Source organism: Zerene cesonia, chromosome 19 (assembly GCF_012273895.1).
Source record: "Zerene cesonia ecotype Mississippi chromosome 19, Zerene_cesonia_1.1, whole genome shotgun sequence".
In the NCBI taxonomy this organism is placed as follows: domain Eukaryota; kingdom Metazoa; phylum Arthropoda; class Insecta; order Lepidoptera; family Pieridae; genus Zerene; species Zerene cesonia.
In genome coordinates, this window is record NC_052120.1 from 9,790,076 (window position 1) to 9,813,079 (window position 23,004).

At 34.8% G+C, this 23,004-nt stretch overlaps 3 protein-coding genes across 4 annotated transcripts in view; 2 read left to right on the top strand and 1 right to left on the bottom strand.

Annotated features, from left to right (window-relative positions):
• LOC119834373 (dynein heavy chain 2, axonemal) overlaps window positions 1–23,004 on the top strand; it is a 48,655-nt gene that overhangs the window by 3,029 nt on the left and 22,622 nt on the right. The window contains exons 6-41 of the mRNA XM_038358717.1: window positions 27–164; window positions 257–403; window positions 650–772; window positions 919–1,013; window positions 1,088–1,163; window positions 1,477–1,602; window positions 5,804–5,902; window positions 6,540–6,779; window positions 6,853–6,967; window positions 7,501–7,749; window positions 8,009–8,205; window positions 8,635–8,796; window positions 9,234–9,351; window positions 9,509–9,663; window positions 9,796–9,971; window positions 10,073–10,240; window positions 10,422–10,589; window positions 10,706–10,931; window positions 11,010–11,129; window positions 11,201–11,334; window positions 11,438–11,708; window positions 14,755–14,898; window positions 15,253–15,351; window positions 15,559–15,778; window positions 16,313–16,475; window positions 17,020–17,198; window positions 17,461–17,653; window positions 18,041–18,182; window positions 18,574–18,711; window positions 19,160–19,378; window positions 19,963–20,206; window positions 20,491–20,627; window positions 20,985–21,140; window positions 21,533–21,735; window positions 22,311–22,496; window positions 22,709–22,873. Coding sequence (XP_038214645.1) covers window positions 27–164; window positions 257–403; window positions 650–772; window positions 919–1,013; window positions 1,088–1,163; window positions 1,477–1,602; window positions 5,804–5,902; window positions 6,540–6,779; window positions 6,853–6,967; window positions 7,501–7,749; window positions 8,009–8,205; window positions 8,635–8,796; window positions 9,234–9,351; window positions 9,509–9,663; window positions 9,796–9,971; window positions 10,073–10,240; window positions 10,422–10,589; window positions 10,706–10,931; window positions 11,010–11,129; window positions 11,201–11,334; window positions 11,438–11,708; window positions 14,755–14,898; window positions 15,253–15,351; window positions 15,559–15,778; window positions 16,313–16,475; window positions 17,020–17,198; window positions 17,461–17,653; window positions 18,041–18,182; window positions 18,574–18,711; window positions 19,160–19,378; window positions 19,963–20,206; window positions 20,491–20,627; window positions 20,985–21,140; window positions 21,533–21,735; window positions 22,311–22,496; window positions 22,709–22,873 — 5,891 coding nt within the window. The remainder of the gene's footprint in view (window positions 1–26; window positions 165–256; window positions 404–649; window positions 773–918; window positions 1,014–1,087; window positions 1,164–1,476; window positions 1,603–5,803; window positions 5,903–6,539; window positions 6,780–6,852; window positions 6,968–7,500; window positions 7,750–8,008; window positions 8,206–8,634; window positions 8,797–9,233; window positions 9,352–9,508; window positions 9,664–9,795; window positions 9,972–10,072; window positions 10,241–10,421; window positions 10,590–10,705; window positions 10,932–11,009; window positions 11,130–11,200; window positions 11,335–11,437; window positions 11,709–14,754; window positions 14,899–15,252; window positions 15,352–15,558; window positions 15,779–16,312; window positions 16,476–17,019; window positions 17,199–17,460; window positions 17,654–18,040; window positions 18,183–18,573; window positions 18,712–19,159; window positions 19,379–19,962; window positions 20,207–20,490; window positions 20,628–20,984; window positions 21,141–21,532; window positions 21,736–22,310; window positions 22,497–22,708; window positions 22,874–23,004) is intronic.
• LOC119834230 (DNA-dependent metalloprotease dvc-1) lies at window positions 3,058–5,641 on the bottom strand. 2 transcript variants are annotated; one of them, XM_038358561.1, is made up of 3 exons: window positions 5,366–5,641; window positions 4,859–5,090; window positions 3,058–4,532 (listed from the first exon to the last, which is right to left on the bottom strand). In XM_038358561.1, exons 1-3 carry the CDS (start codon window positions 5,533–5,535, stop codon window positions 3,093–3,095), a joined length of 1,842 nt encoding a protein of 613 aa, XP_038214489.1. In that variant the 5' UTR covers window positions 5,536–5,641; the 3' UTR covers window positions 3,058–3,092. The 2 variants fall into 2 exon arrangements, with proteins under 2 accessions (XP_038214489.1, XP_038214490.1); XM_038358562.1 differs by having other exon boundaries at window positions 5,370–5,546.
• On the top strand, window positions 12,070–13,983 carry LOC119834231. Its single transcript, XM_038358564.1, has 3 exons — window positions 12,070–12,322; window positions 12,618–12,872; window positions 13,280–13,983. The coding sequence occupies exons 1-3, from the start codon at window positions 12,167–12,169 to the stop codon at window positions 13,523–13,525; spliced, it is 657 nt and encodes a 218-aa protein (XP_038214492.1). The 5' UTR covers window positions 12,070–12,166; the 3' UTR covers window positions 13,526–13,983.

Consider the following 23,004-nt stretch of genomic DNA (forward strand, 5'->3'; position numbering starts at 1 on the left):
CACACGGTATTATTTATACTTTTCAGATAATTATAGAAAATTTGGTAGAAACAGTGTTTGAAGGAGTTAATCATGTAGAAGAAGCTGTTGTGGCCCTGTATTCGCTACACAATTATTCAAAGCGCAAAAGCCTGAAACGTATTTTTAAGAGAAAAACGGCTGAAGTAAGGAATTCATTAATTAATTATATGTTCCAGTTGTTTGCCTAAAATGTACACGTCTATAAGTAAGCATTTTAATAAGCAATTCTCAACAGGTTTGGGCCATGTTCAGTGACGAAGTGCAAGAAGCCAAGAAGGATATGGTATCAGCTCGCGGTCAGTATCCGTCTGACTTGCCCTCGTTTGCCGGTAGAGCGGTTGTGCTTCGCATGAGGAAGAATAGGCTAGCATATTTGAAGAAGGTATCAGGAAATTTCCTTTCTTTCAATATACCGAAATACCTCTTACGTAAACTACAGTATATATTGTAGGTAGCAAAATATACAAAAATATTTTTTTTTATTTATTTTGCTTTGTCGTAAACCAAGCAAAATATCTACTTACAAGTTGATATACACTATTTTACTAAACTAGGTAGCTACAAAATCTGTTACACAAGCAAGCAATTATGTTTTTTTGTGAATTTCTCTATATTACCTATCCCCCAGGTAATGACCGATGCTTCAGTCTGGTTGATGGCGTGCAGCAACTCCGAAGATGTGATCATGCACGTCAATAGACTGATGGGTGCCATTGACGTTGCGATCCGTGAATTGTGGATATCCTGGACGGTAATCACCATCAATTTATAAAAAAATCTGTCTCACCTCACACACAGATTCTATACGGAATTTGCTGATTTTAGTTAATTCTTTGTTCCTGGCAAATAGTTCCGATTTTTTTTTAAATAACTTACTTACATTGAGACAATTTCCAGCACAACTTGGATGAGAAGTGCGGAGCCGGTCTGAACAGGACGCTGATGAGAAAGAGTGCTGAAAATCCTGGTCTGCTAGAATGCAACATCGATGTGTATGTATTGTTTCAACAAAAACAACAACAGAATTCTTTTATCTTTAAAAAATAATTTGTGTAAATTATTTCAGGAACATTCTGGAACTGTGTAAGGAGGCACATCACTGGGAGAATTTGAAGTTGGATATTCCATTGCATGCGTATGCTGTAAGATATTCTATGTTAACCGTACTTTTATATAAGAAGCACTAGAATGTCCCTTTATTCCTCTATATTTTTAGAATAAGAATAAGAATATTTTTTTGTCATCGTCGACAATGGGGCTGGTGGGTCGCCTGATGGTACCACCGCCTAACGTTGGAGAGGCGAAAGGTCGTTTGTAGACCTTAAGCCTCTACAAATGGATTTCAAACTATAAATTGAAAAGGGATGAACAAAAGATTGTCGAGAGCAATAAAGGAAGGTTAAGTAGCTAAATTGAGTCTAGCAAGTATCTTTTCTATAATTGAATTTGTTCTAGGTATACAATAAGAGCAAGACAGTATTTTACGTGTACGAGAGTGTACTGGCTGTAGTGAAGGGATATAATAAGATCATTGACTCTTTGTCTGAAGACGAGCGCCTTCTATTCAAACCACTGACCACGGTAATTAAATCTTATTACAACTGTAAAAAGTTTAGTGTGTAAGCGGAGTATTTTTTTCAGTCTCCTATCGTACCCATCTGGCTAAAGTGAAGTTAGTTTATATAAGAGCTAAAATACTTTATTAAGTGATAAATGTTGAACGCTGTTGAATGAAACCGCTAGGCTGATCTAGTTATAGTTCGGCCGTTCATAGAATGCGTTCCTGACACATCGCGAATGAACTGACGACGTAACTTTGTAATGGCGTTGCAGTTAAAATAAAAATATTTTTGCTGGTTGTTTACCGTTTTAACAATTGATGAGCATTAAAAAAAATTATTATATCAATAATCAATGAATGTTATAATTTTGTGCCAAACTGAGTGTCAAATAACTTGGTAAACAATATTTTTCTAAATCTATACTGCGCTATTACAAGGTTATGTCAGCGCTTCATATTTGTAGTGGTGTGCTTAAAATAACAGGCAAGTATCGTTATCTGTTCTTATACAGTTATACTTATAATATAAAATAATACGTTTTGTTTTTCTTTTTAAGAATTTGAAAATAATGGACTATAAAATAACTTTTATGAAATATAAAAATATAATTATTATTGATAATAATATAATTATACATGTAGGCGAAGATGATGATGAAGACACCACCTCCTCAAGCGAATCGGAGTCTGATTAATATTCTGTACACACATTCAATTATTCATTCAATTTTATTATATGAATTACTTTTTTTTGGTTTCCACTTAAATAACGAAAATATAAATTTTAAATGATTCCGCCAATTTAAAACGAAAATAGTCTTAAAATAATGCGGCGGTTCATTTTGGAGGAACGGTAACGAACTCAGTGTTATGTTGTGCCCATCACTAGTCGTGACTAACTGATAGGTGTCAGGAACGCATTCTCTGAACGGCCGAAGTATAGTAGTTATATCTGATCGAGTTAGTTAGTTATTCAATGATGTTTTTTAAATGCGTGAAGAAAATTTTATAAGTACATTTTTCTGATATTAATTGTAGAAATGATATTATTCATATTTTTTTTTTATATTTAATTAAACTGTCTTCCATTTATAACATAAATTATTAATTCTAATATCACATAAACATAATATTATCAACAAAGAATTAAACAAATATACATTAAAATTTACATAACTATCCATTCATTCAATACTATAGATAAAGAGAGATTGACTCAAAAAGGAACAATCAACGTAAAAAAGACATGCACAGAAATAGTTTTCACAATAGTCTTAAGTTATAATCAGTAAAGGTATAAAATTAAGGAGAGATTAAGTTCAAAGAGAGAAAATCATTAACTCAAGAATATATAACAAATTGTTGACATTTATAAAAAGAACTCATCATCATCATCATCATCATCAGCCCATATATGTTCCCACTGCTGGGACACAGGCCTCCTATGAGGGTTAAGGCCATAAGAACTCAACATACTAAATTATATTTACACATTTCTCAACAAATATGATTAATCACTCAACAAACACACATCCAGGTGGATATTCATGTCGGCCATTTCAATCATCTTCATACAGCAGGGACATGGAGATTTGGTCCCTGTTTCATTCAGTAGTAACGTCTCATCATGTATATCATCATCAATTACTATGGTCTCATCAGCAAAACTCGTGGATGCACCTTCTTCTGGTATTGTAGTATTATTATCGAAAAACGCTAGGCATTCATCTAGATGTTCTTCCACTGTTTTCTTTACTACATTCCCGCAGCATGGACATGTATGTTCATCTTCCATTTTACTACAACCAGGCTCTACTTTTACTTCTGTTTTGGGTGTCTCTGTTTTTATAACTTCTTGTTCTTGTGTTTTCGCTTTAGCGAAACTTGGAGGTTTATTATTGGGTTCTTTTTTTATATCGATTTTGGACATTGGATATTCTTTGTCCACTGGTTTAATCCATATATTTGTTAAATCTATGCTTTCTTCTTTAATAGTTTTGGTATTTGCTAAACTATCTTCTACATTCTTCTCAAAATCAGGATTATTACTTGACATCACAGTTTGGTTTCCATTCCGAACATTCTCTTGAGTTAATTCCTCTATAACATCTTTACTTAGGCATTCATCCAAGTGTTTGTTGATTTCATCACTGTTCACTTTAGTGTTACATATTGGGCAATCGACTAAATTATCATCTATACGTGGTGTTGTTTTTGAGCTACCAGCAAAATTGTTTACAGGTATTGTTTGAACAGGAATTGCAATCAGTTTTTCATCTGTCTTTGATTGTGTAAGACTAAAGTCCTGACCGTATAAATCTTTCAACATATTTGTAGCGGTACTTTTAAAATAGTCGTCAATTTTCTTAATTTTGCTAGGTGGTGTATATATATTCCCTTCTATATTTGGAGATGTACTGATTCTTTTTTGTGGTTGTTTTGGAACAGAGCTTGCTGTTATTGACATATTAAGAGTTTTATTTGCCCACACATTTCGAACAGTTTCTATTACATTGGAGGAATCATTTGATTTTGTTTGTTCATTAACTGTGTGGCTGTTGCTGCTAAATGGTACGGGTTTCTTTACTTGCGGATTAAATACTATATTATTATTAGATTTTGGTTTTATAACATTGGAATCTTTAAGAACGGGTTTGGGAGCATTATCGCTATTCCCTTTATTTTTGTCTATAGTTATATTATTGTTGTTATTGTTTAAATATTTGGTAATGTCAATGTTTGACGTTTGTTTATCTACTTTTTTCTTTCCTGGTTTCTCAGGTTCTTTAATTTTGACAAATGCACCCCCACATTTTCTTCTATGATCATTCCACCAGTAGTCATTTGGGCCAGGTGCTCTGTTCATTGGTCGCCTAACAATTCCAAAATGGGGTCTTAAATTCTGACATGGTCCATTACACCTCCACCAATGAGTCTGATACAATTTGACCTAAAAGTTTATGTAAGTACTATTAATTTTAAAATATACAAGCTGGTAAATTTACATTTCAAAATGGCAAATCTACAAGTTTGAGACTAAATATTGACGAGCATATCAATTGACAGCCATTAAAAGGCAAGTTTAACAGATTCTCTTTTATTGACATTTATTCATATTCAATTGTTCTAGATAAGTTATGAGTTTCTATAATACTACCATATGTAACATTTTATAGTAAGTAGTGGTAATATTGTATCCATTTTATAAATAAGTCAACTCAAAAAGACAAATGGAATTGAAATATAATTATTATAAAAATGTAAATGAACAATCACCTCATCGTGAAAATCATGATAAATGCTGATGTTGAGACCCGCCGCTTTATTGATTCTATACATGTGGCTTTTGAAATTAGGCCCATGGCCATCACGGTCCTGGTCCTTGCATGTGATAAAGAGGAATGCGTGTATCATCTCATGCAGAAGTGTCTCAACCAGATCTTTCCTCGGCCTAAGTTTTAACAGAGGCTCACTTAATGCTATGTCACAAAGACCTCCTCTATCATATCTGTGAGTGAAATAATAGTTGTTTAGTAAACTTTTATATTTTACAAGTGTATATGGAGTATTTATTCTATCATATATGGAGTCGTTTTCTATAAATTTTATTAAAAATCGAGCATTACACACAATATGAATTATTAACGACAATGGATATTTAAATAAATTTTTTACCGAGGTTTTTTTTTTAAAAAAGAGTACATATTGCATCTTTTAAAACTGAAAATATATACTCTCTCCTGTTAGAAATAATTTTAACGTTATCAAGCCAAGTTTACTTACGTACAAATTCCCGCACAGGAGTACATCCGTTTGCTCCATCGTACCACAGCTCGGCTCGCTAATTTTGTGTAAAAGAATACTTTATCGAATTGAATGAACAAGGCATGAATGTTCGGCGTAGGGTCTATCAATTCTAGTTCTGGGTCTGCCAAATTCATTGCAGACATCATTTTTAAGTGTAGGAGACATGGGGTTACAGGAAATATCGTTCCATCAATCAATGTTTATAACCGAAAAAAATATTATTGTTATTCTTATTTATCAATTTTAAATTGACGTTTGTCAAACATATTTGTCAAACTCGCAGACATAGATTATTATCTATGGGTTCCTTCGATCCTTCTAATGATTACTTGATGTTTATTATCTCTTTCCCAATTTTTGGGAAAATTAGCAACTAATTTTATTTCGTAATTTAATAATTATGTACTACTACAGGCATGTGAGAAAAAAGTTCAACCGGGAATTTTTAAGCTGACTTGGACTTCCACTATGTCTGATGCTTATATCGCCGACTGTGTAACACAGATTGGTGAAGTAAGTAAACAATTCAAATACCAATACACCATATACTCTTTATCATCAATGACCGCCTCCTGGGTACAGTGTTTCACGCGTGAGCGTAGAACCGAGAGGTGCTGGGTTCGATTCCCGGTGGGGAAACATAAAAAAAAAGTCTCGGTTTGGCAGGACAAAGAAGGCTTATCACCTAATTGTACATAAAGAAATTCGATTAGTGAAACAGATCATCACCTGCCCCATATCTCAGTACCCAGTGGGGTAATGTGCATGTACAGGGTATGGGGCAGATTTTATTGATACGGGACTTCACTTTTTTAACATCAAAATATAATGTTTTTGCATTTTTAAATAAGATTATCTAAATTTTTCATAATAAAGCCGCATTTCAACGTAAGCAATGAGTATTAATACCGCATTCATTGTCATAGGAACTAAATAGTTAATAACAAGACTCACAGTTGCTTATCAAATCATACTTAAAAATGTATGAGCGGCGTTGAATAAAACTCCCATTTAAACAAACTCATTAAAAAACTTTGCCTAATTTAATAAAGTTGCATACGTTTGCATAAGTTGCATAGTTATGTTATATACATACCTAAGTTAATTGTATCAATTTAGTATACTTTTTAATTTGTAAATTTTCTTTCAGCTTCAAGACTTTTTGACCACTTACAAAAACTGTAATCTCAACTTAATCAAAATAATGGAGCAAATTTGTGACACACCTCTTATTGAGTTTGATATTTACAATGTATTTGAAATTCAAGTACTTCGCGAAACCATTCGAGCTATGGAAACAGAAGGAGTAACTAAAATATTGGATATGTATAGAGAAATAATAATTTATATAATCATTGTGTATGAGGGTTTCGAAGCATATATAGGACAGGTGATATAACTCTTACTTTCGTGTTTGATTCGTGGGTTGTATTATAGTTTTTATAATACGTATTACTTCATAGATGGCGGAGCATTGGGTCAAATATGTAAGACGATTTGATCGGCTCATGGAGGATGCTTTGAGATTAGCCATCAAAGCCACTATGCAAAATATGTACAAGTGCGTTCACGGAGACGGTTAGTATGAAAAAACAATCACACATAGGATTTTATTGAACGTTTTGTTAGTCATAAAATTTACACGTTAATTGCATACTAGCTGTTTACTCACGCTTTGCCTGTTCTACATATATAGCATCCAAGTATCGCGTAAATATAGAACAATGAAAAAAATGTTGAAATCGGTCTAGCATTTCTTAAGATAAGCGCGTTCAAACAAACAAGCTCTTTAGCGTTTTATTATTCAAAGTGTAGAGGATATGGATTTTTAATTATATTTCTTTTCTATGATCTACACTAATATTATAAAGAGGAAAACTTTGTTTGTTTGGTTGTAATGAATAGGCTCAAAAACTACTGGACCGATTTTAAAAATTCTTTCACCACTCGAAAGCTACATTATCCACGAGTAACATAGACTGTATATGTACCACGGGCGAAGCCGGGGCGAACAGCTAGTATTCTATAAAATGAAAACTACCCTATACTATATACTATAGAATAAATATGTTTTTTAAATGTACCTATTTATACAAATTTAAATTTTTTAGGTACCATGGCCCCTTCGCCGTTAATAAAAATGCAATTATATTTATCTGGTAAAAACATAATTTATTTGCCAAGCAAAAGTGAAATAGTGGACTCTTTCACCACGGTACTAGAAGAAATCGTACACATATTAAGTACAATACCCAGACTGTTCGAAAAATTTGGTTTACCTGCTGGTGGTCTGAAAAAGTTCAATGAAGTAATTAAAAGTGATCCTGATACAAACAAGTTACAATCACTTATTGATACCGGTAAGTCCAAAAAGTTTATTGAATCGTACTTTTCCTTTTTTATAAACGCGATGGTTTATTTTTGGCTGGATGGATATTTACAACATTAACTTTTAAATGAAATTTGACGCAGGGATAGTTTTGTAGTTCAGATTAGTACTCCTTTTTTCGAATACCCCACAAGTGAACTTATTAGACGTACATGCATTGCTTGAACCAATTAGAATATAATATACTAGTCACGTTTGCAGACAAGAGTAATATAAATTATTTATTTTAGAAATTGAATATAACTTGACGCTTATAAATGACCATATCCGTATGTGGGATCCTTACTCTCATATTTGGAAGGTGGACAAAGATGAATTTATGATCAAATATCGTGAAGAGCGACATAAGGCAGCGGACTTCGATGAATTAATTATAAACTACAGCAATTTAGCAAACGCGGTGCAAATCCAAGAAACAATCAATCAGGTATATTTGTAAGACTCATTTAGTAGGAGTGGATTATACTGGATCACGGATGTTAGATTGAGTTTTCGGTGGGCTTTAGAAAGTTATATGACAAAAAATCATTAAATAACCCTCATAAAGCTTAATTCTGGTCATTTCCTTTATATTCGTTTAAATACTTAATAACTAACTTTTCGCGAGAGCCAAAGGTCAGGGTTTGAACCCCTAATATCATCCCACGCTACTAATATTTGAATACCCCCAAGCGGATAAAATATTTAATATAATAATATTATAAATTTCTAAGCCAAAGGGCTACGAGTACTATGTATTATTATTTGAAATTGATTATTTTTCAAATAACAGTTTTTATGTAACAGTGACATAAAAATGGTATTAATATAGGCAATGGGGATCGTAGGTAATAAGAAAGAAATACTATTTTTACAGATACATTTCATCACGCTGAATTCTAGTGAATTGAAGAAGTCAATAATAGCGCATTGCCTTGTGTGGCAAATTAAGCTTGGAGAGCTGTTGAGAGTAATCACCGAGGCCGACATCGATGTTGTCTATGCTTACATAGAGAAAAGCAGCGTAGAAGCTATGACTGTTTGTATTATTCTCTCTTATTTTTATATCACACTAGCTGCGACCCGCGGTTTCACCCGCGTAAGTCTGTATCCCGTAGGAATATCGGGATAAGAAGTTGTCTATATGTTATGCCAGTTGTCCAGCTGTCTACGTACCAAATTTCATTGCAATCGGTTCAGTAGATTTTGCGTGAAAGAGCAACAAACACGCACACATCCTTACTTTCGCATTTATAATATTAGTAGGATAGCATTAAGAATAAAAATTTTCGGGAAATAATCGAATAAATTGGATCCTGCGGTATAAAAAGCAAGCAATGTTTTATTAAAAACTATCGAATTTCATATTTTTATCAGAACAAAGAAAACCCACTGTGTTCTTATGCTACTAATGAAGTCTTGTGTTTATTTAGCGACGGTCAATTTATTTTTTTCTTAAACCTACATTATTATCAGATGCCAGCTGATTTACAAGAACTTGCAAGTGCAATTGCTACGTATGAGCGTCTACTTTCCGAAATAGCTCCTTTCGAAAAAACGTTTCCACCGATAACGGATCAAATGATGACTCTGGGTAAGCATGTAATATTTTTGTTTTTGCATTTATTTATACTTCTTTATCACTACGTGCTTACATATTTTCCATTTATTATGAAACAGCATGCGCATTTATAAGTCACTCACTGAGAAATTTGTAATACTAGTATAAAATAAGTTATAATTAATTTTAGCCAAATTCGAAGTTGAACTCGGTTCAGATATGATGACTCGTCATGAAAATATACCAGTTGTGTGGGCTGAATATTTAAATTTACTGGAGGAAGCAAAGAAAGCGTTAGAAATGAATAAAGATAAATTTAAAGCAGAGTTACTGGAACAAGCCGAGGTGAAATCATACTACTTTTACATACAAATTTTTGAGACCTCTGTCCAACAATCATTTTTCGTTTTGAATTTTATTTTTCCTCTACTTCAACCCCCCTCCATGCTCCTCCAAACCTATTGTTTCAAATTGTAGGTGTTCAAAGAAGCTGCTAAAGACTTTTGCGAAGATTTCTATAAAACAGCTCCTTGCAGCTCAGATGTTAGCGGAAAAGATGCTATGGCACAGTTGAAGGCTTATAGAGAACAGCTTAATGCATTACGTGCCCAAGAACAGCAAATAAGAGATGGACTTGCAGTCTTTAATCTAACGTAAACTCTGTGATATTCGTGTCTATTGTAGTATTAGGTTTAATTTAAAATGAATGAGTGAGATAATTCTAAAATTTACATTGACATTTTATTTTTGTTAGAACGCCAGTGAATCTGGATCTACAAAGGATGGAAAAGGAATTGGAGAAATTGGAGGAGGTATGGGGATTGGTGTTCCAATGGGAGGAATCGTGGGAAAAATATAAAACGCAAACATTCTGGGAAATGGAAACGGATGAAATGGAAGACAACGTTATGTACCTCTTTAGGTATACATAAAGTTGCTTGTTTTTACATATTTGTGTGTCCTATGAGACTTCTTTTAGAAACAATTTGAATAATCATGCTATACATAGGTCATAATAATTTAACATTTACCACATGTTAAGAATGCCAAATATGAAATTTCCTTTAATAGGTACTTGACAGAAACAAACACTTCTTTTTCAGAAATTTCAATCGCCTCTCTCGCCAGCTAAAAGATAAGGGTTGGGATATTATTGATACCACCCGCGTAAAAGTAGACGCTTTCCGAAGAACCTTGCCCCTTATTGGTGATTTGAAAAATCCGTGTATGAGAGAACGACATTGGGACAGAATAAAAGCGCTTATGGGCGTGTAAGTAGAAGTAAACTAAATAAATTGGTGTTAAAAATACGTAGTTTTATTAGATCCTGATCTTTTATTTCTGTAATCGTAACAACATATCATAAATGAAACATTACTATTAACAGAGAGTTCGATCAAAACTCAGAAGATTTTAAATTAGAGTTAATTATGCGACTTAACTTCCAAGCATATGCTGAAGATATAGCTGAAATATCGAATGCAGCTACAATGGAACTAAATATCGAAAACGGTCTAAAAGCTATTCGCGAAGTTTGGAAAAACACAACGTATGAAATGCAACATCACCGAGGGGAAATGTATAAAATTAAAAACGTGGAAGATGTTATGCAGGTTTGATTAATCATTATAATGACGTTATTAAGTTTTGATACGAAAATTAAGCCAAATATAATCCTTGTCATATCTTAGTTCCTGGAAGACCATCAAGTGCAACTCTCTTCAATGAAATCGACGAAATACGTCGAGCCTTTCATAAAAGAGGTTGATTATTGGGAGAAGTCGTTGGGTTATGTTGCGGAATGCATAGAGGTGATTTCTTATATGATAGCATCAAATTCATTGAAAGTAATTCTATTCTCATGTTAATAAAAATTATACAGATCTCACTCCAAGTACAAAGGCGTTATCTCTATCTTGAAAGTATATTTAGCGGAGAGGATATTCGAAAACAATTACCGAACGAAGTAAAGATTTTCGATGCGCTTTGTAATGACTGGACAGAAATAACTAGCAAGTTTGTATTTTATATAGCTATTATACAAAAATTATTTGTGGTTTTTTACCAGCTCATATTATAATGTTGTATCTTTATAGTAAGTTTTTAATTCTGTTTTTAGTATGTATGCTGGAACAAATGCAGTTGAAGCTTGCCTATATAAACCAGCCCCATACTTATTTAATAAGCTTAACACAATGGTAGATAACTTAGATGGAATATTGCGTGCTCTAGAAAAGTATTTAGAAACTAAAAGACAACTTTTTCCAAGATTTTACTTTATATCCAATGACGACTTACTGGAGATATTGGGAAATTCAAAAAAGCCGCAATTGATACAAGTTCATTTGAAAAAATTGTTTGATAACGTCAATAAAATAAGGATTGATAAGGTACTTGGATATTGTTTATGAATTTTTAAATTATTATTATAAGAATACGACCTCTATTATCTATTGCAACAAAAAATTAAATTAATTCGTTCTTATGAATAAGTCGCTATTAAATTCACCCCGAATACAGAAATATATGTAAATCAATTACATTGCAACACCGGGTCTTTTTAATTATTTGATGAACTTTTGTAGTTTGCCTCCTCATATAACAGATGAATACATTTTAAATAATATTAATATTTTTCTTTAACATTAAATCATTGTTTTACAACATTACTAAATACCACTACACTTTGTACCTATATAAATTAACCTCCTTCTACCAATACCTACCGAATATATCGTTATGTCAGTTGTCAAAACTTACTTCTGTCATCACATCGTCACATGTTGAAAGTTTTTTCGCGCATTTATTTTGAAAACAATAATCCGTGTTGCGTTACGGTTGTGGTATAATGGGATCAGAAAGTAGAAAAAGGATAATTTTTGAAGAAAATGTGGAATCGGCGGCAGAATCTGAGGATTCTTCGGACATAGACGATGATGAACCTAAGGCGAAATTGACCAAAAAAGAGTTGTCAGAATGTTATTTCTTACCTGAAAAATCTGTAGTAAGTATCAAAGTTTAGTTGTTAAAGTTACGCTTATAAAATCATAAGGAAACAAAGTTTGCTTTAGGTTTCGGTTCTGACAATGTACTAATTTTATCTAGTTCATTCTTAGTTTTTAATTTTAATCAGTTTATTGATGATATCTCTAACCTAAATGGGAATGGTACACAATCCAAAAAATCGTCACCTAATCTTATTAAATAAAAATTACTATCCGTTTTGCTACATAAAATAAAGTTGAATTATTTAATTTATTAGCTATAGAAAAACATTAATATCTTTATTGATTTCCTAGAAACAAGCCATGAGCTTTTTGACGACCAAAATGACATCAGAAACATATGTCTGTAGGAATAGCATGATTGAGACACAGAGGTACAAAACAATAATGGATACAAAGCAGTTGGAACAATCATGGAAGAGGACATATATGATTGCTCTTAATAGAGCCATTTACAATCACGATTGGAATAAACTGCTGTATATTTTAAAGAAATCTGTGAACTGGGACTTCAGTTCTAAAATATTGAATCATCATATTTATACAAGAGTAAGTTTAGGAAATTTTTGCTGGTTTTAAACCAGCTCCATTTGATATTTTTTTTGAATTGAATTTGTTGCCTGTATTTTTGATAACTGATAATAATTTTTAACAGTAAATTTATATATATTTTCATGAAAGATGGGAATTATCAAAATTTCAACATTATGAAAAGGTGCTAAGTATCACTGGTTTGATTTTTAACTCCAACGCAATAAGAGGGGTGTTTTACTTGCAGCTTCTTTAATATACAAATAATATTTTCAAGAAAATTTGTAAATTAACTTATCGCACCTTTATAATCATAAAAAATACACATTTCCACTAACTGATCTTAAGTGCCCATTTAGAATAATATCATTGCTTAATAATATACTTTAATTCCAACAGAATTCTGACAGGACTTAAATTTTCAGGCACTCACTATACTCCTAATGAATCATCCCAGTGCCAAGGCCCAGTCTCTGCTTAACCATTACCTGCATATGGCATTATCATGCCGATCTGACCAAGATAAGAAAGCCCTATACAAAGTCATGCTGTCTATATCAGATAAACTTATAAGGTATGGTAGTTTAATTTTAAATGATGAGAATTGTAATCAAAACAAAGTATCAGCTGAGAAGTTCATTGATAAACGGCCTAGGAAAGAAGGTGATTAACTATTTAGTTAGAATCTAGAAAATTGGGCATTTTTTATATTAACAAGCAAAATCTGTTATAATAACATTGAAGGGACTACTCATATTTGATCGTAACAACCGTTTGTCATAACAGCCAACGATGTTGTTATGTTGATAGTTCAGACAGGCCCCCAGATTTTCGTCATTTTAAATGATGTGTTGTTCTAAATGATGTTGTAGTAAACAGTTTTGACTATAATTAACTTGTTTATGAGCTTATCTGTTCTTTAAAAATGTATTTATTTAAAATTGTAGGTTTTATGTTGACAAAGAACGGAGTAAAAGATACTTTGGTTTATATGATATGGTTAAGTGATCAATGCATTGGTGAAATTTAATTTATGTGGTGTTGTCATTAAATAGGGAACTCATGCTATTTACCTGAGTTAGAACTAGGTACCATTTTTATATTTAATATTGATTTAATTTTCTGTGATATGTATGAAAATAAATGTTGTTTCTTTGAATTGTGTTTTATTTTTATTATTAAGACTCGATAACCAAATCTTCAGTACAATAAAGATATATGTATTTTCATAACTATATAACATAAATTGACAAAAATGTGTAAATTTTATTTTAAAATGAAACAATGATTATTTTTTTCTAGAAATAGCTTACCCTAAGCAATATCCTTGGGGAGGAGGTACCACTCAAAATTCTAGACATTCTAGCAAATCTAAAAAAAAAAACACTACTTTTGACTTGACAACCTTCTCCTTTAGGACTTTGGTTGAAAATGAAATGAATATCTAATGTTCAAATAAGCAATTTTATAAGCTCTTATAAAACTCTGCATGTTAGATTTGTAGGCAGAGTTAAAATTCAAACAATAATGGCCATGGTTCTGAATCTTGTACATTGTGTGTCAATGTCTGAATGAAACTAGAACAACCATTAATCAATTTAATAATTAATATAATTAATATTAATAAAATATGTTATGTTTACATTTTGTACTGTATTTCAAAGTAAATAAAGTTGTAAAAAGAGTATTTAATTCATTGATGCATTCGTATTTTATTTATATTGCAATTGTTCCGCTATTTGCGGGTATTTGTGATATAAATATATGAAATCGATCTTTTCTGTTTCTTTTTTTATTCAATACAAACCTGTCCTTATAGTAATGAACATAGAAAAATCCATTTCATAACAGTTGTTGGGAAATCAATTTAAATTTATTTTGCACTAACATTTCTGCTTAGAATGCTCTGGGTCTGCCTGTTGCAAAAGCTATGATGTCTGATGATGGTGAATGCATTGAGTGGAAATATAACTTGGTGCTGGATGGGCCCGCTGAAGTGTGGCTACTTGGTCTAGAAAGTACTATGAGAGTTGTTCTCCGAGAAGTAAGTACTGCTTAAGGTGTAAACATTTAATTGAAAATTGGTTACAAAATTAAATCATTTTTGAAATAGGAAAGGTATTATTCGAATTGGTTCTATAGTAATAGATTTGTCCTTACCCAAGTAGCCAGGCTAAAATTTTGGTTTTCTATGGCATGTTCAAATATCTATAGGTAGAGATTTATTGTAATTGCCTATAAGTTTATGATGGCAGTTATTTAACAATAAGCAGGTATTTATAAGTATTTATAAAAGAAACAGTATTATCTAGTTTGGTTTGTTATTTATTGACGTAATAGCAATGTAGATAAAGTTGCAGAGCACACATTCAATTCCAAAAACTGTCATTGTTTTCAGCAATTGATTTTAACAAGGGCTGCCTTGAGGAAGTGTCGGTATCAGCGAGAACAGTGGATCAACGATTGGCCTGGGCAGCTTGGAATTACATGCAGTAAGGTAATATTATGTTCCAAATGTCCCATTATGTTCTTTTGATCCTGTAAGACATTGCTTAGATGTCAATTCAAGAAAAAACTTTTAAGCTGTTATTTAATGTCACTCAAATAATATTTACGTTTTTTAAAGTTTTTGTTTAGGTAGGTTATTTTTAAACTGAATTTTTCACCAAGTTCTTGTAACTAAAATTTTCATACGATTTCTTAGATACAATGGACTTCAGACTGTACGCGCACCCTGTGTCGCTGCGAAATAATGAAAGAGAAGAAGCCTTTGAAGAAACTGCGCAAAAAGCAGAATCAGATCCTGAGCACGCTACAATACATGTCAAGGAAGGAGATCAGTAAGATACTTCGGTGCAAAGTGAATGCGTTGTGCGTTATTGAAATACATTCAAGGGACACTGTCGATAGGATGTATAAAATGGGTGAGTTGGGTATGGCACTTGATTATACATTTAAGTTGGGATTAGAAAATTCCATCCAATCCATTGAGTCAGGATTCGAACCTGCAACTTTCGCTGAATCGTGGCGACTGGCGATGGCTCATGATCAAAAATTTTATATTCTTTGAATACTCGTATCACACATATTTATAATTATTTTAAGGCTAAATAAAATAGACTTCCTATAAGTCAGTAATTTTTTATGTCAGAATAGAAGTCTAAGAGTAGGTGTGTGTAAAAAAAGTGAAATCCCGTGTCCCCTAGTGGGGTATGGGGCAGATGATATACATCTGTTTTACTGATCGGTTTTTTTTATGGACAACTCGGTGATCAGCCTTCTGTGTCCTGTTGTTTTGTGCGTCCGCCACCGGGAATTGAACCCAGGACCCACGGTTCTGCGCTCACGCGTTAACCACTGTAATATGACAATACCTGCAAATATGCTAAATTTGTAGGTATCGTCTTGTCATTTTCATTTATGTATTTATGTATTCCATTGTCATTTATGTATTCCAGGTTGTATGACGGTAACAGCATTCGAATGGTTTTCCCAGCTGAAGTTCTATTGGGACCGCGAGCGTGAGGACTGTTACATTAGACAAACAAACACTAACTCTATTTATACTTACGAGTATATCGGCAATTCTGGGAGACTCGTCATTACTCCTTTGACGGACAGGTAATGAAAAATCCAAAGAAGTTACTATTGAAGTCAAAAATTAACACAAGCAAAGATATGATTTGGGAAAAGTAGAGCTACACTAAACAACATGCAACAGCAATAGTTTCTAATCTTATTGTGAAGTTCTTTATCTTGATCTATATAATTGCTCTTATATTATTCACTAGCTGCGCCCGGCGGTTTCACCCGCGTAATTCCGTATCCCGTAGGAATATCGGGTTAAAAATTTGCCTATACGTTATTCCATTTGTCCAGCTGTGTACCAAATTTCATTGCAATCGTTTCAGTAGTTTTTGCGTGAAAAAGCAACAAACGCACACACATCCTTACAAACTTTCGCATTTATAATATTAGTAGGATGACAAAAAAGACAGTCAAGTTGGTGAATAAAAATTTAGGAAACCTTACGAAATCAGTTTAAAGGAATGAGAATAGTTCAATTGAGGATTGCAGACCTGCAATCTTTAATTGAACTCTTCCACATTCTTTAAACTTCCCAAAAATCCCTATGGCGAAAAATTAAATATGAATCGTGTCCCAGGTGCTACATAACGTTAACGACAGCGTTGCACCTGTTCCGCGGGGGCAGTCCGCAGGGCCCCGCGGGGACGGGCAAGACGGAGACCACCAAGGACCTGGGCAGAGCGCTAGCTAGATGGGTGGTGGTCACCAATTGCTCTGATGGTCTCGATTATAAGTCGATGGCTAAGTGCTTTGCAGGTATAACTGACATCAAAAATACACTTCGCTAACTATTTGTTGTATCATTTTCTTGCTGAATTAAATAGTAGCTTAACAAACCTTGAAAAAACTTATTTTTATTGTTATTTTGGATTTGGGAACATTTTTCCTATCCATGCTGCAAGATACAAGAATTAAATGGGCATACCATAAAACTTGGAGAACAATATTGGCGTCTTTACTTATTAGGTCTATGATAGGTCTACTTACAAACACTTCTATATCCAGTTACCATCTCTAGGTATTGCCCAAAGCGGCTGTTGGGGCTGCTTCGACGAGTTCAACCGCATCAACATTGAAGTGCTCTCGGTGGTGGCTCAGCAGATCCTTGCTGTGTTATTGGCTCTATCGCTTTTCCTAAAGAGATTCGTGTTTGAGGGCTGCGATATTAAGCTCGATGGCAATTGTGGAATATTCATTACAATGAATCCTGGGTAAAGATTTTTTTTTGTGATAGCTAATGCGGTTGTAGTTGTTTCTATTGCTTGTTTAATCTAGTAGATACGATGTGCTTTGTCTTTTGATTATAGTGATTGTAAATTTATTTTCTTATATTCATAATCATACATACATTGTTATCAAGGTGAAAAGTAGTCTGTGCTATTCCAGTCTGAATATTATTTTTAATTATTTTTTTTCGGCTATTTTAATTGATTAGGTAATCGGTCACCTCATAACGTATCATAATATTATAAAATTTTTAATATCATAAATAATAATAATCGTAACATAAACAAGTCTGACCCACAAAAGATATATTTAGTAGAGTTTGAAGAAAACTTGAGCACATGACTTGTGAAAGACACATGTACAATTCACAGTTACGCCGGTCGAACAGAATTACCCGACAATTTGAAGTCAATGTTTCGTCCGATCGCCATGTGCGTACCGGATTCGCTGATCATCGCTGAGAACACCTTGTTTTCTGATGGATTCACGGCATATAAAATTAACGCCAAGAAGGTTATAAATATTCTGGATATTTCACTAAACGACATCTAGTTATAAACTATGTAAAACTTTTTGTACGTAAACAGTTTCAAAAGTGTAACATTGTGTTTAAAAAAAGAAAGAAAAATTTCGAACGTGTTCTATGTTTATACAACGCGTATTTCGTAGTCGTCCAACTAAAACAACTAAATTGAGCGATTAAGAAAGAAAAAACATTTTATCATGCAATCTTTTTGTATACTGGCTGCTTGCCTTGGCTTCGTCCAGTTAATACAAATAAAGCCAATGCTACTCTGCAATGAGGGACTTTTGTAATGGTAAAAGAATTTCCAAAATCAGTTTAAACGTTACCTCTTTATGATATTAGTCTAATTCTAACGATTTGCTACTTATCCGTTTCCAGGTGTTCACTCTATACCAGCTGGCGATGCAGCAGCTGTCGAAGCAGGACCACTACGACTTTGGTCTGCGCTCGATGGTCGCTTTGTTGCGATATGCGGGCGTGAAACGTAGGGCCTATCCTAACTTGCCGGAACAGGAGGTGGGTTGGTTAGATTAGTGTGATAGTGCTTGATTATTTCTTTGGAATATTGGTCTTTATATTGATATTTACTTGTGTGATTTCATATTTTTTGAGCAATTGATTTATTTTGGGGACGCACGAAAGATTAAAAGGAATACGTTTTAAATACATTGGGGTAAATGCGAATGACAACGAAAATTCCTATCCTGAAAAATTAATAGGGAAGTAAGGAAATTAATCCTACATGTGAAAATATCCTAATGCACTATATGATGATGATGATGGTACCGTTAGGATTGTAATCATTTCTTCAAATTTTTTTTCCCTATCCTATGTCACATAAATTGACATTGGCGAACGATATAGCTTACATGTAATACAAACATTACCATGGAATATTTTTATTACTATATATGGTACTTGATACTAAAATTATTCCTACAAATTAACCGTTATCTTGATCCAGATGGTGATACTAGCGATGCGCGATATGAACGTGGCCCGCCTCACGGCCAAGGACGTGCCGCTGTTTGACGGGATCATGCAGGACATATTCCCAGACGTGACCGTGCCCACGCTGGACTATGAGATGCTGGAGACGGCGATCTCGGCGGAGATGAGACTGGCCGGCCTGCAGCCGGTGAGGGCCGCGCTGCATAAGGTCATACAGACTTTTGAGACAAAGGTGAGTGATGTAGCCTCAAGAAATTTCAGTGGGTGATACATATCTTTGAGACCATGGAAAGATACAGGTTTAGAGAATAAGGTGATTTGGCGAACTAAAGAGTATAAGCCTACCTTATTTTGAGTGTAATATGTTATGCTATACATATAATAGATTTTAGGAACAAAGATAAAATAATCGATAGTGGGGAACTCCATTCATTACTACATGTAATATTTGCAATATGCATTTTTTAATATAATAATATACACACGTAGGGTTGTAAAATGTGATTGTCGAAGGGGGAGATGAAAAATATATGCTATGGAGCCATAATTTAATTTCTCCACTTATACTTGTTGTTATTAATCTAATATATAAAATTCTCATCACAGTTTTCGTTGCCATACTCCTCCGAAACGGCTTGACCGATTTTGAAGAAATTTTTTGTGCTTATCCGGTATCTATGAGAATCGGCCAATATCTATTTTTCATACCCGTAAATGATAAGAGCGAAAACAGCGTATGCCGGGTGCAGCTAATTGTTTTATACGATCTTATATTATATTATATAATCGGAATATATCAAACAACTAAATTTCCAGAACTCCCGCCACTCAAGCATCCTGCTCGGCGACACGAACACCGCCAAGTCGGTCTCGTGGAAGATGCTGGCAGCGACCCTCAGCCGGCTGAAGCGGGAGAGAATACCCGGCTTTGAGAACGTCCAGGTCAACCCCATGAACCCCAAGGCGCTGACGCTCGGCGAGCTGTACGGGGAGTACAACCTGGCCACCGGGGAGTGGAAGGATGGCGTCCTCTCATCCATCATGCGAACTACTTGTCAAGGTGCGGGTTGTTAATTAAAAAATCCTGAAAGAAATTTCAAATTATTCAACAAACTCTGCGTAATTATTTTTCTTTTTTAAGAGACAAATAATTGATGGGAATTTAGACAAAGTTGTAGGCGGAAACTACCATACCAATAAGTTATGGCCATGTCTAGTAGTATTAATTAGTCTTAAAGAATTTATTTCGTAGGTAATTGGAATTCAAATCAAAAGCTATTATTTGTGCCGGCTTAGCCCTAAAAGTACACAGCTAACAGCACAATACATCTGAATTGTTTGTAGACGAGTCGCCTGATCAGAAGTGGATAATTTTCGACGGTCCCGTAGATGCTATTTGGATTGAGAACCTCAATTCTGTGATGGATGATAATAAACTGCTGACGCTTGTGAACAGTGAGAGGATCTCCATGCCACCTCAGGTGAATTTACCATTTTTTTAATTCGGACTTCATTTTCGGAAGTTATTATACAGCACGGATGTGACGTAAAATGCAATATAATTTTTTTTTTTCTACCAGAAATTTTATTTTTAAAAGAACGCCTCGTCAATATATCAGCACTTCTTTTTTTATGTAAACAATTTCTTTCTCTAATTCAACTAATAGTTTAATTTATATTGCACAAAAATTTTGTAAATAAATCCCTTTATATTTCATACGATTTTTTTATATAAAGAAATTAGAACATCTTGGGTATAATTGGTTAGTGTTTACTGACTTGGTGACTTATTTATATCACCATTATTCTTATATTGGACTTTGCATTATGATTTCCAGGTGTCGCTGCTGATAGAAACCTTGGATTTGGCAGTGGCCTCTCCGGCCACGGTGTCCCGTAACGGTATGGTGTACAACGACTACAAGGATTGGGGCTGGTGGCCGTACGTCAACTCGTGGCTGGATACCGTCGACGACGTGGAGTACAGGGAGATGGTGAGGTCTACAGTAATGCTATACAGCGTTTTTGCCAATCGCAGGAACATATATGTAAATTTTGCTTTCCTAGTTTTTATAATAGCTTGCAGTTTTATTATACTAGGATTTTATTTCAATTAAATATACATAACAGATCGTGATGATCGTGTTGGGCTATTTGTATTGGATATATGTATGTAGTTGGGTTTACATTATTTTCGTGTCCCGATCTCAATTCAATCGAAATGAGGCATGACGGGGGCCCCGGCAGTGGGTGGCTCTTCAATTCCATCGGCTCATTCCAAAAATGTTTGCGTCGGGCCCCGATGAGATTGTCAGGTCCGGCGGCTTTTCTCGTTCGCCGATCGTCCGGACGCCAATGTTGAAGTGGGCACGGTCTGGGCCGGCAGCTGCGGCGGCACTTCGCGAACATCCTGACGCCGGCGCTGGAGCTGAAGCGGCTGCAGCTGGTGGAGGGGCAGAGCGTGCGCGGGCAGGAGTTGACGGGCGCGCGCTCGCTGTGCCGCCTGCTGGGCCTGCTGCCGCCGCCCGCCGCGCCGCAGCCCGACGAGGAGGACAACGAGGCGCTCTCCAAGATGCGCTTCCTCTTCGCGTGAGTACCTCCCGCTCCGACCCAAGGCCTGCCGCTTCTCGTGAGAGTGACAAACGCACCTAACAAAATAATGGTGTAGTGCTGTCTAGTATCTTTAACAGGCAAACTTACAAATTCACTATCCACTCACTATTTAATTATTCTTTTACCATCAGGATTAGTGTCCGATTGCGTATACTACTGCAAAACGTTGAATAGATTAAAAAGTTTGTTTGGTTGAACGCGCTAATCTCAGAAACCGCTGGTCCGTTTTGAAAAATTCTTTAAATCTTAGAAAGTCCATTTATTGAGGAGTGCTATAGGCTATATCATCATGCTAAGGCCAATAGGACCGGAACAACACACGAAACGAACACGGAAAAATAATGTTTCAAAATCAGGCAATTTTTTTCTATTGAGAGCTTCCGCTGCGTGCGCTGCGAGTTAGCATTAGCCCAAAGTATTTCTTCCACGCAGAAGTTACTAGATAGACTGCTGGTGAGCAAAAATGCGAAATGCACCTCCAAGTGAAGTTTCAGTGTCTACCATCCAAGTCCATATTACATCACTATTCTAATTTAAACAATTGCCCGCAGTATGATATGGTCAGTTTGCGCGACACTCGAAGAGGAATCGAGACGCAAACTCGACAACTGGGTGCGCGAGCACGAAGGAGTATTTCCGCTTAAGGACACAGTGTACGACTACTATGTGGACGAGAGGCTGCGACAGTTTAAGCCGTGGGAAGATAAGTTGCCTGATAACTGGCGGTTTAATCCAAGGTATGGGCGATTTACACTTAATCAAACACACACACTTATTTTGAAAATTTATGCTCCCTCGCAAGTTCATACATTTAAATACCAGGACACTCGGGTCAAAATAAAATGTATTAATTTCTGCCTTGTCGACTCGATTCTGTCCTGTCTTTATAAGTTAACAACAAACTCAACTTAACTCAATAAGAACAACAACACAACACACAATATTCCAGTCTCGGTTTCCACAACATCCTGGTGCCCACGGTGGAGTTCATCCGCGTGCAGATAATCGCGCTGGACATGCTGAAGGCGGGCTACGGCGTGCTGGTGGGCGGCGGCACCGGCACCGGCAAGACCTTCCTCATCCAGGGCACGCTGGCCCAGCTGGACCCTTCCAAGTAAGATTGCTGCCAGGGGCAAATTGCCAATTGCTCTAAATATGCCCATATAGGGCATATACCTAGTCTTGCCATAAATATTGTAATAAAGAAAAAAGAAAATTGTTAACTGCAAATAACATTTATTACTT

Coding starts and splice junctions, on each gene's coding strand:
- LOC119834231 (XM_038358564.1), top strand. CDS start 12,167: ATGGGATCAGAAAGTAGAAAAAGGATAATTTTTGAAGAAAATGTGGAA. Junction 12,323..12,617: donor TCTTACCTGAAAAATCTGTA/GTAAGTATCAAA, acceptor TTGATTTCCTAG/AAACAAGCCATGAGCTTTTT. Junction 12,873..13,279: donor ATCATCATATTTATACAAGA/GTAAGTTTAGGA, acceptor TTAAATTTTCAG/GCACTCACTATACTCCTAAT.
- LOC119834230 (XM_038358561.1), bottom strand. CDS start 5,535: ATGATGTCTGCAATGAATTTGGCAGACCCAGAACTAGAATTGATAGAC. Junction 5,091..5,365: donor TCCTGTGCGGGAATTTGTAC/GTAAGTAAACTT, acceptor TTTCACTCACAG/ATATGATAGAGGAGGTCTTT. Junction 4,533..4,858: donor ATCATGATTTTCACGATGAG/GTGATTGTTCAT, acceptor ATAAACTTTTAG/GTCAAATTGTATCAGACTCA.